This window comes from Artibeus jamaicensis, unplaced genomic scaffold, assembly GCF_021234435.1.
Source record: "Artibeus jamaicensis isolate MK-2021 breed Jamaican fruit bat unplaced genomic scaffold, CSHL_Jam_final scaffold_369, whole genome shotgun sequence".
Lineage (NCBI taxonomy): Eukaryota > Metazoa > Chordata > Mammalia > Chiroptera > Phyllostomidae > Artibeus > Artibeus jamaicensis.
In genome coordinates, this window is record NW_026522042.1 from 29,589,007 (window position 1) to 29,604,148 (window position 15,142).

The window sequence follows — 15,142 nt, forward strand, 5'->3', positions numbered from 1 at the left end:
GCACGGAACAGCGCCTGGCATACTGTGTGGTCAACAAATTAACAGAATACAGGAACGTGTAAAGGAGTATGTATAAAGTGTGTAGTGTACACATTTAGGGCCCACTGAGAACTCTGAAAGTGTAATGGCAGAAATGTCACCAATTATTATGATTATAGCTAACCATCTGGAATACTTTAAGAGCCTAGTATAGGTACAGGCACTTCAGAGAACAAACCGAACCTCTTCGTCCTGTAACTACCTTATAAAGCAGGTAATGCACCCCACGTTTTTCAGAGGTGGTTCCCCGGCACCCGCAGAGAAAAGTCAGGCAGAAACGCGGTGGACTAGGAAAACCCATCTACCAGGTCCGTGTCCCGAACATTCCTGAGTCTCCAGCGCCAGTTCCGAACACCCACCCCGGGTCCCTGGGTCCCCTCACCCCCACTGTGCCCTTTACCGCCGACTAGAAAAAGTTTCAGAACAAAGAATACCCACGGAACAAGCTGCTCTCCTGCAAACGCCGGGCCAGCGATCCCGAGAGCCCATCTTTGGCCCGCAGCTCAGCGCCACCGGGCTCTGATGCCCCAGCGCACGCACCGGGGTAGGAACGCCAGGGCGCAGAGGTCTGTGCTCTGGCCGACCTGGAGCCACCGCCCCTCCGCCGGGCGACGAGCAAGCGACCCAAAAAGGAGTGTAACTGCTACCAAACACTCACCCGCGGGAACTCAGGAGAGGACGCCCGATTAGAGACGTGCTCTAGACGTGCTGGTTTCACACCAGCGCCTGCGCTTACGTAGAAAGTTCGCAGCGAAGCTGGGCCAATCACAGCGCGCCTGACAAAGGCGTGGCCTCCGGCGCATGCGCCTTGTTGCTCGGCTTCACAGCAGCAGTGCGTACGGAGGCTCACGAGGTCCTGGTTCCTCCAGGATTCCCTTGGAACATTGGCGGGCAGAGCTCGGGTAGGTGGCCGGTTGGGCTCAAAGCTTGGGCTTTTGGGCTCGTAGGGTCGCTAAAGCGCCAGTACTGCCCTGGCCTGCACACCTCTTTTTAGGCCGCCGCACCCGCCGGGTGCTTGAGCGCAGGTCTGTGGTCCCGGTTTGGGGAGCCTCAGGCCCCTGGGGTGCTTTCATTCTAAGAAGGACGCGCGACCTCCGCCCCTCTGTCTTGCACGCGTATTTTTCCTAAATCTCACAGCCGGGTGTTTGGGTCTGGACAATCTCTCCACCTTACCCCCTTATTGGCCTGCATTGTGTTAATTTTTTTATTCATTTATTTTCTCCGACTTTTGCAAAGCTAGACCCTTTTCTTCCTCAGTCACAGCCTCTAGGGGAAGCCAAAACCTCTAGGGTTTTTACACACTTAAAAAAAAAAAATCCTTGCTTTACGTTGACCTATGGAAATTTTGGCGACTTGACCCGTTTCCTTTTTGAATACAGTTTAATCTTTGAACAACGAGAGCATTGGGGGCACTGACACCTCCTCCCCTCTTGCCCCTCGTGGAATATCCGGTATAACTTTTGACTTCTCCAAAACTTAACTGTGGTGGGCCTTCCTCATTCGGGGGTTCCCAGCCTCTGGGGAAAACACGTTTAACTAAATGCAGTCCCTTCCATCTTACAGCCTACACACAAACCAACCTACAGAACACAAGTTGGCCTGTCTTTGAATCCCAATTCTGCCACTCAATTAGCTGTGTAAACTGGATGAAATCACTTATTTGTGCTTTGTGTCCTCACCTGTGAAATGATGATGAAAGTGTTTTGTTCGTTGGGCTGCTAGGAGCATTGATTTAGTACACATACAGCACAACAGTGCCTGGCAAATGATAGCGACTGTTATTGTTAGGTGCCAGCCACTATTCTAAGCTTTAGGATGGGCTCTGCCCATTTTGGTACTTATAGTTCAGTGGGAAATGTTTATTAATCACTTATTTTGAGTATTTAACCTTAGTTTCATAAGTATTGATGTTGTTGAATGAGTCATGTTCTCAATATATTTGACCATGTTTTTTATTCCTATATTTAGTTCTAAATCAAGAGTTGAGAATCCGATGGCATGGCTTTAATTACCTTGCGGAGGAACCTGTGTCATTTATCTGATTTTAGGATACATGGAGCTCTGGCTGCTCTGAAAACTCAACCTGTAAATCATGTTCACAAGGTAGTCAAGGAGCATCTGTGCCCATGGTTCTGCTCACTACAGCCTGGGCTTTTCAGGGTCAGGTTCCATCATGCCTATTGTAAACAGTTCCATTCGGAAAATGGAAATGACCTTCATTCAGTTGGTGAGCCAGTGTTCTCTCAAGTACACGATTGGGACAGTTTTGAACAAAATCTCAAAATGGCGGACGAACAGATATTTTACAGGAGACTGAACAACTTCACTACATTGGAAGAATTGCTAAGTTTCATAAGCACGCTGCAATCTTTGCCTGATACTCTGGCAGCAGGAGCCTTACAAAGGATTTGTGAAGTGGGGAAAAAAGAGGGTGATCAGAGGCTGCCAAAGGAAATATTGGAGAATCCCGTCTTTCAAGCTTTATGTGTTCAGTTTGAACAGGAGCCCTCAAATCTGTCCAACACTGGTTTGGTGACTGCTTTGCAAGCCCTTGCTCTGTTGCCTGTGGATCCCCAAAGTAGCTTGTTACAGAATCTGGTAGCAGAATGCCAACGTCGTCTCGGAAGGGGTAGCCTGGAAGTCCACAGTCTCTGTGTTCTTGCCGAAAGTCTGCTTAAACTACAAGATCCAGGTTGTAAGACACTAGACCTGATTATACAACAACTGCAAGGTGAAAAGCTGGAAGAATTTACCCCCGAGGATATTGTGGCCCTTTATAGAATACTGCAGATGTGTACTGAAAAAGTGGACCAACACCAGACATTTCTAAATAAGATAAACAGCTTTTCTCTGTCGATAGTTTCCAACCTGAGTCCTGAATTGATAAGCCAAATGCTCACTGCCCTAGTGGTTCTCGATCAAACTCAGGCACTTCCTCTGGTTATAAAATTGGGTAAATACGCTGTAAGGCATATCCCTAATTTCACCAATGAAGAACTCGGGAAAGTCTTGGATGCTTTCATATACTTTGGGCACCATGACAGATTTTTTATAAAAGCCCTGGAGCAGCATGTAGTGTCACTGTGTCTCACTTTGGACCCTGAGGTTGTCAGCAAAGTCATGGGGTACTGCAGTAGAAAACAGATCCTTTCAAAACCTATCATGGATGTGGTGGCGGAAGCTTTTGTTTGCCATTCAGAAAAATTTTCACCTAGTCAGATTTCTGAGTTGATTGAACCATTTGGAAAACTCAATTATTTGCCACCAAATGCCTCTGCTTTATTTAGAAAGCTAGAAGATATATTATTCACTCATTTCAGTTCTTTTCCTCCCAAAACACTCTTGAAACTTCTCCATTCATGTTCACTTATTGAATGCCATCCAGTCAACTTTATGGCAAAAATATTCAGCCCTTATTTTCTTCAACAGCTACAAGGTGAGTTAGTTATAACTTCAGAAAATGGAAAAATTAGCCTTTGAACTTGTGATGTTTTCAAGTCACCTGTGTACCTTTTACATTGAGTAGTGCTTCACATTTATTTTTTTTTCTATAATAAGCTAAAGGAGACATCTGAAGTTACAGTTGGTAGTGTAAATGCAGAGTTAAAGAATGGTATAACAAGGAAGAATGAGGGGGTCGTTTGGAGGATAGCTTGTTTGTAAATGAGTGAGCGAATAGATGAAATCTAGAATGTTTATCCTTCTCCCAGTAGCCAACACTCAGGAGACATTCACCTGTTGTTCATAAAAGAAAATCAGTGTCCCTTCTGTGTAGCAGCATTAAAATAGTATCTGGTATGTGAATACAAAAAAAAAAAGCTAGAAGACTACATTGAGTGAGAAAACAGTTTCAGGTAGACAGACTGCTATTCCTGCTGAGAAACTGTTCTTGGGGGGCTGTGGTGATGGCAATGGTCACAGTCACAGCAACAAGTTGCAGTCTTTGTGAAAGCAGTTGCAGAACTCTTGTTTTTTATTTTTTAAGAGAATGATATTCATCTTAATTGAAGGCCATCAAGTATGTGGAAAATATGCATTTCTAAGAAGGTCCCACTAATCCAGCTAGCATATTTTGTCCCTTTTCATTATATATTCTGTAGTTAGGAGCTTCAGTTCTTGAAAGTCAAAAGGAGATTACACTGATGGCAAGCAAGAAGGCATGATTAATTCTAACACGTTCTTTTCATAGTGTCATTTAAGAGTGCCTTAGTGGTGTGAGTAAATGAATGTTGTATATTCTTCATGTTCTCGTCTCTCATTGCATATATCAAAATGCAAATTTAACTACGACCAGCATGCTTTTTGTTGCAGGTGAGGAATCTCACTTGGACAGACTGAGCCTAGCACAACTGACCCAGCTTATGTTAACCTCGCTCCTAGAGTGCCCTTTCTATAAGGTAAAACATGAGCTGTGTTGCTTTATTTCTCTGTGAGGGCAGTTTTCTTGTATAGTATTCCCTCCCCTCAATATCCTGACATTTTTTTCCGTTTCTCTTTTAATCTGCCTTAACCTTGCTAAAAAGCAGAACTTTTCATTAACGTGGAGTTAGTGGCTACCAGATAGCCATTTCTTTGATAAATTGACCCGGTTCCTGTTTTCTTGTCCTTAAAGGATCCATTTCCTGCTGTGTAAGATTTCTTGGAAGGTTTTAGCAAGTGCTGCAGGGTTTGACTCTCCAGCTCCTGGAGAGTCAGGCTGAGGGTGTTAGCCCCATAGCTGTTGGGTATGACAGTGTGATTCTGGACTGAGCACATCCTAGATCATCCCGAGTACCATGATTTTGACACCATGGCTCTCATCTGATGGAACTCAGTGAGGTTGAGTTTGGTTCATTCACATAGTGTTATTCTGAACTTGGTTTCAAATCAGAAGCAGCATCTTCAGGGCCTGCCTGGCCCTTTGTACTTGTTGAGCCACATTTAAGCGTAGCTCATTTGGGTATAAAGTAAAAGAATAGAAAGATACCATTATTAGTACCGAGAATAAAAATAATAGTTACCAGTAACCTCCTTCTATCCCTAAAGGAGAACAGTGTTAAGAGCAATTTTTACATCCAAATGTATAGAAATACGTAAATGCTGTCTACTTTGTCTCTTTTCATGGAATGGGACAAAGTACAATTTGCTTTTATGGCAGTACATCATGGACATTCCTCAGGGCAATATATAAAGCTAAAATGTGTTCTTTTTAAGAATGGCACCATAATTCATGGTATTTGTCCTACCAATCCACCATTGCTGGACTTTCAGGTTTTTTCCAGTGTTCATCACTGTCAACAATGCAATAGTAAATATCCTTCTATATCCTTTCATACTGGAGCCTTTGTGCTTTTTTTAGTCGAGACTAGATTGCTAAAGGTGGAATTACTGGACTAATTTTCAGTAAATACCAACAGACTCTTTTCCCCGGTAGTTGTGGACCCCTCATTTCCCCAGCGATGAGTGGAGATGGTCACGTCTTCCCCACTTCATTGCAGCCTGACCTGGTCCCTTTAATGTTTCATTCATCTCTGAAAAAGGGTTTACATCTTTAAGTTGTATTTTAATGAGTAATGATGAAGTTGAGCTTCTTTTCAAATGTTTCTCTGTTATTTACATTTGCCATGGATTGTGTTTTTACCCCCTAACATTTCTTTTGGGTTGGGGTTTTTTGTTTGTTGTTTTAAAGATTTTATTCATTCATTTTTAGAGGGAGGGAAAGAAACATCAATGTGTGGTTGCCTCTTACAATCCTAAACTGGGGACCTGGCCCATAACCCAGGCATGTGCCTTGACTGGGAATCGAACCTGCAACCCTTTGGTTCACAGGCTAGCAGTCAGTTCATTGAACCACACCAGCCAGGGTGGGTTGGTTCCCCCCCACACACACACAACTCACTGGAAAACAGAGATTTTCGCTATTATGCGTGTTGCATATGTTCTCCTCTGGTAGTTTCTTATCTTTTTGGTTTAATTTTTACGATGTCTCATTGCTCTAAAGAAATATTTAAGTTTTCTTTAGGTAAATATGGCTTTTAGGTTTCCTATTTTGCTTAAGACTATTTTACTGCTCCTGAGCTAATATAAATGTTTTACTAAATCTTTAAAATACTGTTTTCCTCAACATATTTAGGTCTTTAATCCACCTGGAATTGACCATCTGTGTTGTGTGGTAGAGCTTTAACCCAGCTGTTTTCCAGGTGGATAAGTAAATGCTAGCACCACTTACTGCACAGCTGTCCTTTCTTACTGAATTGAAATGTCACCATTTTCACACGCTTCAGTGTAAAACTTCAGCTGAGTGTTCTTAAGGCCCTTGAAACAATTCTGAGAATTCCAAAGGCCCAAAGATGTTTCTTGAGCTGTCATAACATGATTAGCACCCACCTGTCCTCCCTCCCTCCTTGCCCTTCTCTCTGTGATGTGATCAGTAACTACTTTTAAAATATATTTTTAAAATATTTAGAACTATTGCACTTGAACTGTTAACAAGAATGTTTTGAGAAAAATGTTTGCCCTGAATCCTAGAAAAGTATTCATGCCTGTGAAGTAATTTGATCAGACTTTTATACTCATGCAGTGTGCATTTTATTATCTGGTTAGTTTTGTATTTTTTTCTCATATTTGCACATACATTTTGTAGGGTCCAAGACGTCTTCTTAAATATCAAGTGAAATCATTTCTTACTCCGTGCTGTTCCCTGGAGACACCTGTGGATTTTCAGCTCTATAAATCTGTGATGATTGGACTAATTGACCTTTTAGGAGCAAGACTGTACTTTGCTTCAAAAGTATTAACACCCTACTATTACACAATAGGTGAGTAACAGGGAATTTCATTGTAGTTTACTAAACCTCATCCCGTGTTCTCATGTGGAATATTTGGGACTTAATGGCCATAAAAGGTTTGGAAATACGAGATGGACTTGGCCCTTCCCTAAAGGTGAATGGAACAAGGGCATGCAGTAGGGCTTAGGGTCCAGATTGTCTAGGGTTGAGTCCCCATGTGTTAGCCATGTAGTAGCAGAATGATTTGGGGTAGAGTTTTTAACCTTTTCTGCTCGCTTCTTTCAGTAAAATGAAGGAAAGTGACCTCAAAGACTTAAGGGCATATGAAATAATGTGGACTAATACCTGGAGGACAGTAAGTGCTTAGTAGTTGTTAGCTGCTGTTTTACTCTAGGCCAGTGCCTAGTACTCTAGTACACACGGCTATTTACATTTAAAATAATTAAAATTTAAAAACATTCAGAGTTCAGTTCCTGAGTCATGTTAGCCATGTTTCCCAGTGTTCGATAGCCACATGTGGCTCGTGGCTCCCACATTGGACAGCAGAGGTACAAACGTGTCCGTTATCATGGCAGTTCTGGACAGTGCTGCCGAGAGGGCTTATGTCCTCCTGCCCTCGTCATTTTGCAAGTTTATGAGTAAAAGAAAACCAGTTGAAAGAGGACAGTGTTTTCCAGGCTCCAGGTGGTCACATCCCACTGCCCTTTTATGGGCTCCTTTTGCAAAAGGGATGGCTGACATCAGAGGGAAAGAAGGGGTCTGTCCATGCTCCAGGACAACATGTTGGGGTACAGGAAGCTTTACTTACCCTGGTGGCTTTGGGAGCTCTGGTGACCAGAGGTTCAATGTGCATAGGTGTCTAACTTTGCTTAACTTGAGGATTTTCTTCACTGGATGGAAGGATTCGGTTGTGTGCATGGTTCTTGTTATACGTCATATAATCTGAGAACCCACTTTTTGTTTTTGTGTGGTTGAGCCTTCTCAGTTTAAGGCTGACTTGGTTGATCATAGGTCTGATTAAATTGGGATTCTCACCATTGTCTGGTGTGGTCATTACTTTGCAGCCTCAGCCAGTTGGTAAATGCAGTGTGGAAGAATTCAAAACAGAACGAGGAGGAAAGGAAGATAGTGTTTGTGGGGTTATCACACGAAGAGTTTTTCCTTTCTTCTCTTACCAGATGTTGAAATTAAATTAGATGAAGAAGGATTTGTATTACCATTTACATTTGATGAAGACGTACATAAAAGGTAAAGAAAACTGTTGTGGTTGATGTTTCAAGACTTGTTGAGATAAATATACAATGATTGTTTTCTTAAGAGGGTGAAGAAAAAATAAACACTCTGGAAATTAAAATGCTACTTTGCAGCATATCAGTTTTGGAAATTATTTGTTACATTTTATGAACCTCAATATTAACAAAAAGTGAATGCTTTCTCCACAGATTAGGGGATAACGCATTCATTATTCACTTGAAAATAGCACTGGCAAAAAGGAATAAGCAAATCCCAATGAACTCTGGTAATTAAAAATATATAAATATTTTGGGTTGTCTTAAAAATTGACTTTCTTTCTCTTTGATCTTTTTTTCAGAATAGCGCTGTGTATTGATGGTCCAAAAAGATTCTGCTTGAATAGCAGACACTTACTGGGGAAGGAAGCTATTAAACAGAGACACCTGCGCTTACTTGGTTATCAAGTTGTTCAGGTATGCCTTCATCTAATTTTTTTCCCAAAAGCAATCTCTTACTCAGATTTGCTTCTGCCAGGTTACTAAGTGGCCTGCCAGCCCAAAGGACCAAGAATCTTACATCTAATTTAAGTGCCAACTTAGTTAGGCTTAAATCTCTTTTATTTTATTTATTATTTTTTAAAGATCAAGAGCACTTTTTAAATTTTCACTGAATTTATTGGGGTGACATCAGTTAATAAAATTATATAGGTTTCAAATGTATAATTCTATAGGATATCATCTGTATATTTTATTGGGTGTTCAATTACAAAGTTATTGGCATATCTACTTCAAGATCCCCTTGATTTAATGCATGAAAATGGGCAGGATGGCACATTGAAACCAGTGTCTGTGTCACCAGTTAATGTTTAGGGCCTTACATGTTTCTACATCACTAGTCGCTCTATGAAGGTCTCATGTGGGGGAGCCACAGGGAGTAGACATGGAGTCTCCCCAGTTCTCTGAGCTGTCCACCAGTCTGCCCTCTGCTTTTCCACCTGCTTACTTTTTTCCACTCCATTTTGTTCATTGCCAGATTAGTTTTCCTAAAAGTAATTGTGCCAGTGTGTTCAGAAGCCCTCACTGTTTATTGCTTATAGGATAGAGTCAAAGCTCATGGACGTCTCAACATTCCAGGCCCTCCATGATGCACTGGCCACCAGGTGCTCTGCTCTGAGCTCAGTAGTTGCTTCCCTTTCTCCCTGACCATTCTCTCTGGCCCTTCTCCCTTAGTCCAGCTGCTCCCACCACCTGTTTGGTCTCTGCCACTTTGAGTATCTGATTGTGGTCATCCATCATCTCCCAGGTCAAGTTCACCTTTAACTCTCATCCGACAATACCAGAGCCCCAGTTTTCTTCTCATGCTCTACTTTGTACTTACCGAGCCCCTTGTGCTGTACCGGGTGCTGTTGTAGGTGCTGGGCTACAGGATGAGTAAGCTCCTGTGATCCGTGCCCTCTGGGAGCTTCCATTCTGCCGTGGGGGAGGGCGGGAGAGACGGGGGACCAAAACACCAGGGAGATTTCAGATCCTGAAGGAGTATGATGAAATCTCTGAAGGAGATTCTGATGAATTTTATGTTCCTCCTTTTGCAGATACCCTATTACGAGATTGAAACTCTAAAATCGAGATTTGAATTGGTGGAATATTTACAAAGGAAACTGTTTCCCCAAACCCCTGATGTTCGTTGGTAACAAGAAGGAACACGGCCTTCAGAACTCACGCTGTGAAAGCGCTTGTGTTTTCATGTGACTCAGTATAAGAAGAAGATGTGACCTGTGAAGCAGCTGCTTTTTATGGACCTGGGACCTGGGAAGGGTCTGCAGTTTTCCTTATACCATGTTTGCAATTATTGACGATGAATTTAAAATAAATTTTTATTTTTATTTAATAATAGTATCATATATACTTTTATACAATAAACAGCTAATCAAGTATAATAAAAATGTGTAATGAGTAAGCTGTATTTTTAAATCTTTTTCTTTTAATAGTTACCTGCCAACTGAAATTATGCTCTTTAGAGACCTTTGTTTCCTCTTCTCACAAATACAAGGAAGAAATTTTATCTCCTGTATCCTGTTATATTTTTTTGAGAAAGTAAAATATGGTAAGGAGGAGGAGTGAGAAAAACAGACTAGAGTCCTTTGGATATCAATATAACTATAGAATAATGTAGCAATAACCGTTCAGTTAATAAGAAAACATGGGAACTTTTTTAGTAAAGGTACATAACGACATGAAAAAACACATTAGGGTCATGTAGGTTTTGGGGGAGGAGGCGGGCCTCAAGAGTTCTGGATTTGGGCAGTGGAATTCTTCCAGCAGCTAGTTCTGCGGCCTTGAGCAAGGAGAGAGCTGTTCTCTGCTCCTGTGCTGAGCACTTGAGCCTCACTCTTGTGTGTCTCGGGGACTTCGGGGACTTCTGACTGAAGTGTTGCCTCAGCTTAGAGAGGAGGCAAGTCCTGCCTAGCATTTCATGCCTCACAAGTGGTGCATGCATCGTAAAGCTGCTCTGAAGATGCAACAGACTTCAGTGGCTGAGAATGGAGTCTGATTTGAGTTCCAGCTTCCCCACTTGCCGAGGGGCCTGGGGGCCTGTTTCCTCGGGGTACTCAAATAATAAGGGAGTTGTAAATAGTTTCCAGGGACAGCCAGCAAAAAAATGCCACAAGCTGGGCGGCCTAACAACACAAATTTATTTTCTCCCAAGTTCTGGGGAGTAGAAGTCTATGATCAAGGTGTCTATAAGGCTGTGTGCCCTCCGAAGGCTGTAGAAGAGGGTCCTTCCTTGCCTCTTCCTGGTTTGGGGGCCCTAGGCATTCCCTGGTTTGTGGCCGCATCACTCCAACGGCCTCCATGTTCACATGGCCATCTTCCCTTTGTGTGTGTGTGTGTGTGTACCTGTCTTTACCAGCCACGTGGGATTAGAATCCACCCTAACGACCTCATCTTCCCTTGATTAAATCTGCAAAGACCCTATGTCCAAAAAGGTCCCATTCACAGGTACTAGAGGTTAAGACTTCAATATAGCTTTTTTTTGGGAAGGGGACACAATTCAACCTGTAACAGACTGAAATGAAAATTAAGTCAGTTAATAATTATAAAACCATTAGAAAGCTATCTAGCACAGAATAAGCACAGGCTATGTTAGCTAGTACTAGTTGGTCTGAATTTTCACCCCATCATGCCATTATACTTAACCTTTTTGAGTCACTTGTCTTTAGAACAGCAGATGGAGACTAGATGAGTTCTAAGATCATTCTTTGCAGTTTATGCTCTGGTGACAGAGGAGACATGGGAGCAGATGGAGACTGAAGGGGACAGAGGTGCTGTGGATTTTGATGTGTCCCTGTGCCCAAGTGACCTGGCCATTCCCTCGACAGCCTCTAGGCCAACCTTAGTGCACTGTGCCTCTCCTATCAGCTCATCCTTGGGCATAACATGCCCCTGAACTTCGAAGTAAACATTTACCGTTTACAGAGAGGAGAGAGCCTTAACCAAATAGCCACACAGAAGTAACGACAGTCTTATAAATTATATAAATGATAGGGAAAGGCACAGCCTAATGTTCCTCTGCCACCTTTTCAATTTTTCCAGCTCCCTCTCATCCATCCATCACGACCTTTTTTTCTGTTGCTCTAGTTGGAATCAGACTCCTCCCTCTGCACTTCTGGTTACATCCTCTGTTGATCATTTGCCCCACTTGGCTCTCCCCTACCCACTTCTCCATTCAACAAATGTTCACTGAGGAGCTCCGATGATGATGCTGGGTACCCAACAAAGGGCAGAGCTCCAGAGGGAAGCGGACAAGAGCCCCTGCCCCGAGGGGTTAGGAGTCAGGCAGATGACGGCCGAGATGAGCCAGCTCATGAAGCGCCAGCTCATGAAGCGTGAGGGAGACTCTGGGAATGCAGCAGACCAGGCCTGCCTGGGGAGTGTGCAAGGCTTCTGGAGGTGACTTGTGAGCTGCATTTTAGGAGGAGAAAGGAGGGTCTGTGTGGTGGGAGAGCATTTCAGTTATTGAAGGCCAGAGCGCCCAGCGTAGAGCACTCGGGGGAGTCCCAGGAAAGGAGGCGAGACCTGGCCAGCACCAATCCTGAAGATGTGCATGTATATATTATAAATAATAATTCAGGCTAATAGGATTGCTGACTTCTCACATTGGAGTGAACTTACCAAGGGCTCCTGTAAAGTCAAGTCCTTATAAACTCAGTCTCAGGTTGTTCCACTTTAATGTCTACCTGTGCAAGCAAAGGTGATGTAATGGTGCTTGTTGAACTACATATGCTGATAGCTTATGATAACATATATTAATGTTTTCAAATCAGGTGTAATCTTGCTGTATTTTGTTTCAAAAGTGAAAGCAAAGAAAAGTAAAGAAGAGAAAAAAAATTAGTGAAAACATTTTTACTTGCAAGCATAACCCCTGAAGTACTGCGATATATATTCTTCAGGCCTGCCACTAAGGGGCAGCAAAGATTAGGAAGTGAGTAGTGTGTGTGTGTGAGAGAGAGAGAGAGAGAGAGAGAGAGAGAGAGGGGGGGGGGGGGAGAGAGGGAGGGAAGGAAGGAGGGAGGGAGGGAGGGAGGGAGAGAGGGAGGGAAGGAGGGAGGAAGAGGGAGGGAGGGAGGGAGGGAGGAAGAGGGAGGGAGGGAGAGACAGGAGGAGCAGGAGCTGAACCAGGCCTGGTCAGGAGAGATCAAAGGTGGGATGAAGAGGTGCTGCTGGAGTGGGCGTTCCTTGACCAGGACCCTGCCTTCCGAATCTGGGTGCATGTGGAGACTAGGTAAACATCTGTCAGATGAAAGAAAACAGGAAGGGGCAGAATTCAGTACATTTGACAGACTTCTGGGAAAATAAGAAAACTGTTCCCTCCTAAAAGCTACACCCACTGGAAGACCGTGTACAAGTCTCAGGGAAGGGGTACTGGGTCAGGGGTGGTGAAGCCTCTGAACGCTGAGTTCTCCCCAAGCTGGCAACATACGTGGGCCCATTCAGAGCCCGAACGCTTTCATGTAGGGGAGTGGATGAGACACGCCTTGTACACGGTTGGCCAGGACCTCGGAAACAGTAAATGCTCAGAAAGCCTTGCGGGCTATTATTGGCACATATGTTGGGTTGCATTCTCAACTAAACATCTTTACAACTCGTGGTGTGTGTGCATGTCAGGCATGCCATGTAAGGAGGAACACAGCTGACTTGCTGGTTACAACTCCTGGGGGTTCCACATAAACCTGTGGGAACTGCTTTGTTAGCATCAAGGGCATTGTGCTGAGAAACCTTGAAATCCTAGAGCCAAATTTCTCAGTCTCATTATTAGATACTTATATGATTACAGTAGCATAGACTCATTACACCTGAGGGCAATGGAACAATTAAGTGTAAATATTTAAAATAATAAGTGTGGTAGACCGGAAGAAAGAAATCCTCTCAATAAGAATGGACATCCCTCTATTGCCTACAGGATCTGAGCCACATGGGCCATTTTCACACGGAGAAGGAGCCGGGGTTTCCAACTCCATGCAGAGCTTCACAGAAGGGGTTTGGGTATGCCATCCCACAGGGTCCAGAGTTGGCTTCCCCGGCCAGGCCTAACATTAACCCTTTGACACCCAAACTCGCTGTGCTGCGGGCTCTCCAGCCCAGTTCATCCCATCTCACCCCAACCCACCCTTCTCCTTTTCCAGTTGGCTGTCTCAGTTCCTCAGCTAGCCCTCTCCCTTGCTGCAACAGTCCTGTGCCTAGATTTTTGTTGTTCTGCTGGGCTCCATCATAAGAAAGTTTGCCTTATATACTTGCAATTCCACCTCAGAACAACCAGCCATCCTCCAACCCCTCCCACAGTTTCTGGCATTTAGTGCACAGTGTTTGTGGCTTGAACTGATATTTTGGGTTCTGTTGTTTGCAAGAAACAAAACCTCTTAATAACTCTACTCTCACTTTCATTATGGAAAACTCCGAACATGTAAGAGGAGAAACAATAGTATAATGAATCCATGTGAGTCCTTTATTCGGCATGAGAAGTTACTGAAATTTTCCAATCATGTTTCATTAATTCTTTTTCTTTTTCTTTTCATTTCCTTTTGTTATTGGACTGCTTGTAGAAATATCTAAGCTATCATACACTTTTATCCTAAATACTTCAGTATGCATCCATAGCCAATACATTTTTTTTCTTTTTCAGTTTAACTATTCTGGCATTATTTCAACTAACAAAATTAATAATGATCCCCTGTAATCATTTCCTGAGTTCCCTATGCTCTCTCAAAAATACTTTTGGGGTGGTTGGAACCCAGAATTTTATTGATGATTTGGTAGGAGGGGCAGAAAGATAACTGAACAAAGTTCCCAGTTCAAGAAAATTGTAACAGAGTTGGAATCCACAAAAGCTTAGCGGATGATAAAAATAAATAAAAAATCATTTTTTTAGTTGTCTGTAAATGCACCCTTCCCTCTTCTGGTTTTTCTTTTTCTTTTGGAGAAATTAGATCAATTGCCCTGTAAAATGCTTCACGTTATTGATTTGGTGTCTTCCAGCTTCTTCCTCTACCTTCAGTACCTTCTGTTAAACTAAAAGGAAGGTTCAGAGGCTTGCTTAGATTCAGCTTAAACCTGTTTCGACAAAGATGCTTTGGAGCTGGTGCTCTGTGTTTGCTTTCATACCACAACGTCTGGTTGCCCCTCTCAGTGACATTCATTGAGTTTGATCAGTGGGTTCTGTGTTACCAGCATGGCCCATCTACTGTGATGTCCCCAGCAGCCTTCGCCCAATGGTTTTAGCATGTGTCAATGACTGGTGCCTAGATCCATTGTTCTACTAAGTGTAAAAGATTATTTCCTAATTCTACCATTGCGTATACCTTGTATTCGTCCTCAAAGAAGACATTTCTTCTATCGACTACTTGTATACCCTAAATAATATTTATGCAGAAGAAAACAAAATATATGTTTCTTTTCTTGTATTAATTTTAAGAATAAAGAGTTGGTCAGCGCTCTGGTCAATTTTTTTTCCTTAGGCTATTTTTGAACTCATGAAATTTTATATATTTGATATGCTTCAATCTATTACTGCTATCTTTTTGCTGCTTAAATGTGATACCCTTCAGA

The 15,142-nt window shown here is 42.9% G+C and overlaps 2 protein-coding genes across 4 annotated transcripts in view; one reads left to right on the forward strand and one right to left on the reverse strand.

Moving 5' to 3' along the window:
• Nucleotides 1–737, reverse strand: part of MTRR (5-methyltetrahydrofolate-homocysteine methyltransferase reductase) — a 31,425-nt gene extending 30,688 nt beyond the window's left edge. Inside the window, exon 1 of one of the 2 annotated variants that reach the window (XM_053657379.1) lies at nucleotides 698–737. The gene's annotated coding sequence lies outside the window, so the exon portion shown is untranslated. The other variant, XM_037145290.2, reaches the window with a different exon arrangement.
• Nucleotides 738–863: 126 nt separating this feature from the next.
• On the forward strand, nucleotides 864–9,956 carry FASTKD3 (FAST kinase domains 3). Of its 2 annotated transcripts, XM_037145292.2 has the most exons (7): nucleotides 864–941; nucleotides 2,008–3,475; nucleotides 4,351–4,436; nucleotides 6,662–6,836; nucleotides 7,985–8,054; nucleotides 8,398–8,512; nucleotides 9,631–9,956. In XM_037145292.2, exons 2-7 carry the CDS (start codon nucleotides 2,038–2,040, stop codon nucleotides 9,727–9,729), a joined length of 1,983 nt encoding a protein of 660 aa, XP_037001187.2. In that variant the 5' UTR covers nucleotides 864–941; nucleotides 2,008–2,037; the 3' UTR covers nucleotides 9,730–9,956. The 2 variants fall into 2 exon arrangements, 1 of the variants encoding a protein (XP_037001187.2); XR_005082498.2 differs by lacking the exon at nucleotides 9,631–9,956 and having other exon boundaries at nucleotides 7,871–8,054; nucleotides 8,398–8,423.
• The last annotated feature ends 5,186 nt before the right edge of the window (nucleotides 9,957–15,142 follow it).

What these genes read in the sequence shown, in the direction of transcription:
- FASTKD3 (XM_037145292.2), top strand. Translation starts at nt 2,038, where the DNA reads ATGGCTTTAATTACCTTGCGGAGGAACCTGTGTCATTTATCTGATTTT. An exon ending in TTTTCTTCAACAGCTACAAG is followed by an intron (nt 3,476 to 4,350) that starts GTGAGTTAGTTA and finishes TTTTTGTTGCAG; the next exon opens with GTGAGGAATCTCACTTGGAC. An exon ending in TAGAGTGCCCTTTCTATAAG is followed by an intron (nt 4,437 to 6,661) that starts GTAAAACATGAG and finishes TACATTTTGTAG; the next exon opens with GGTCCAAGACGTCTTCTTAA.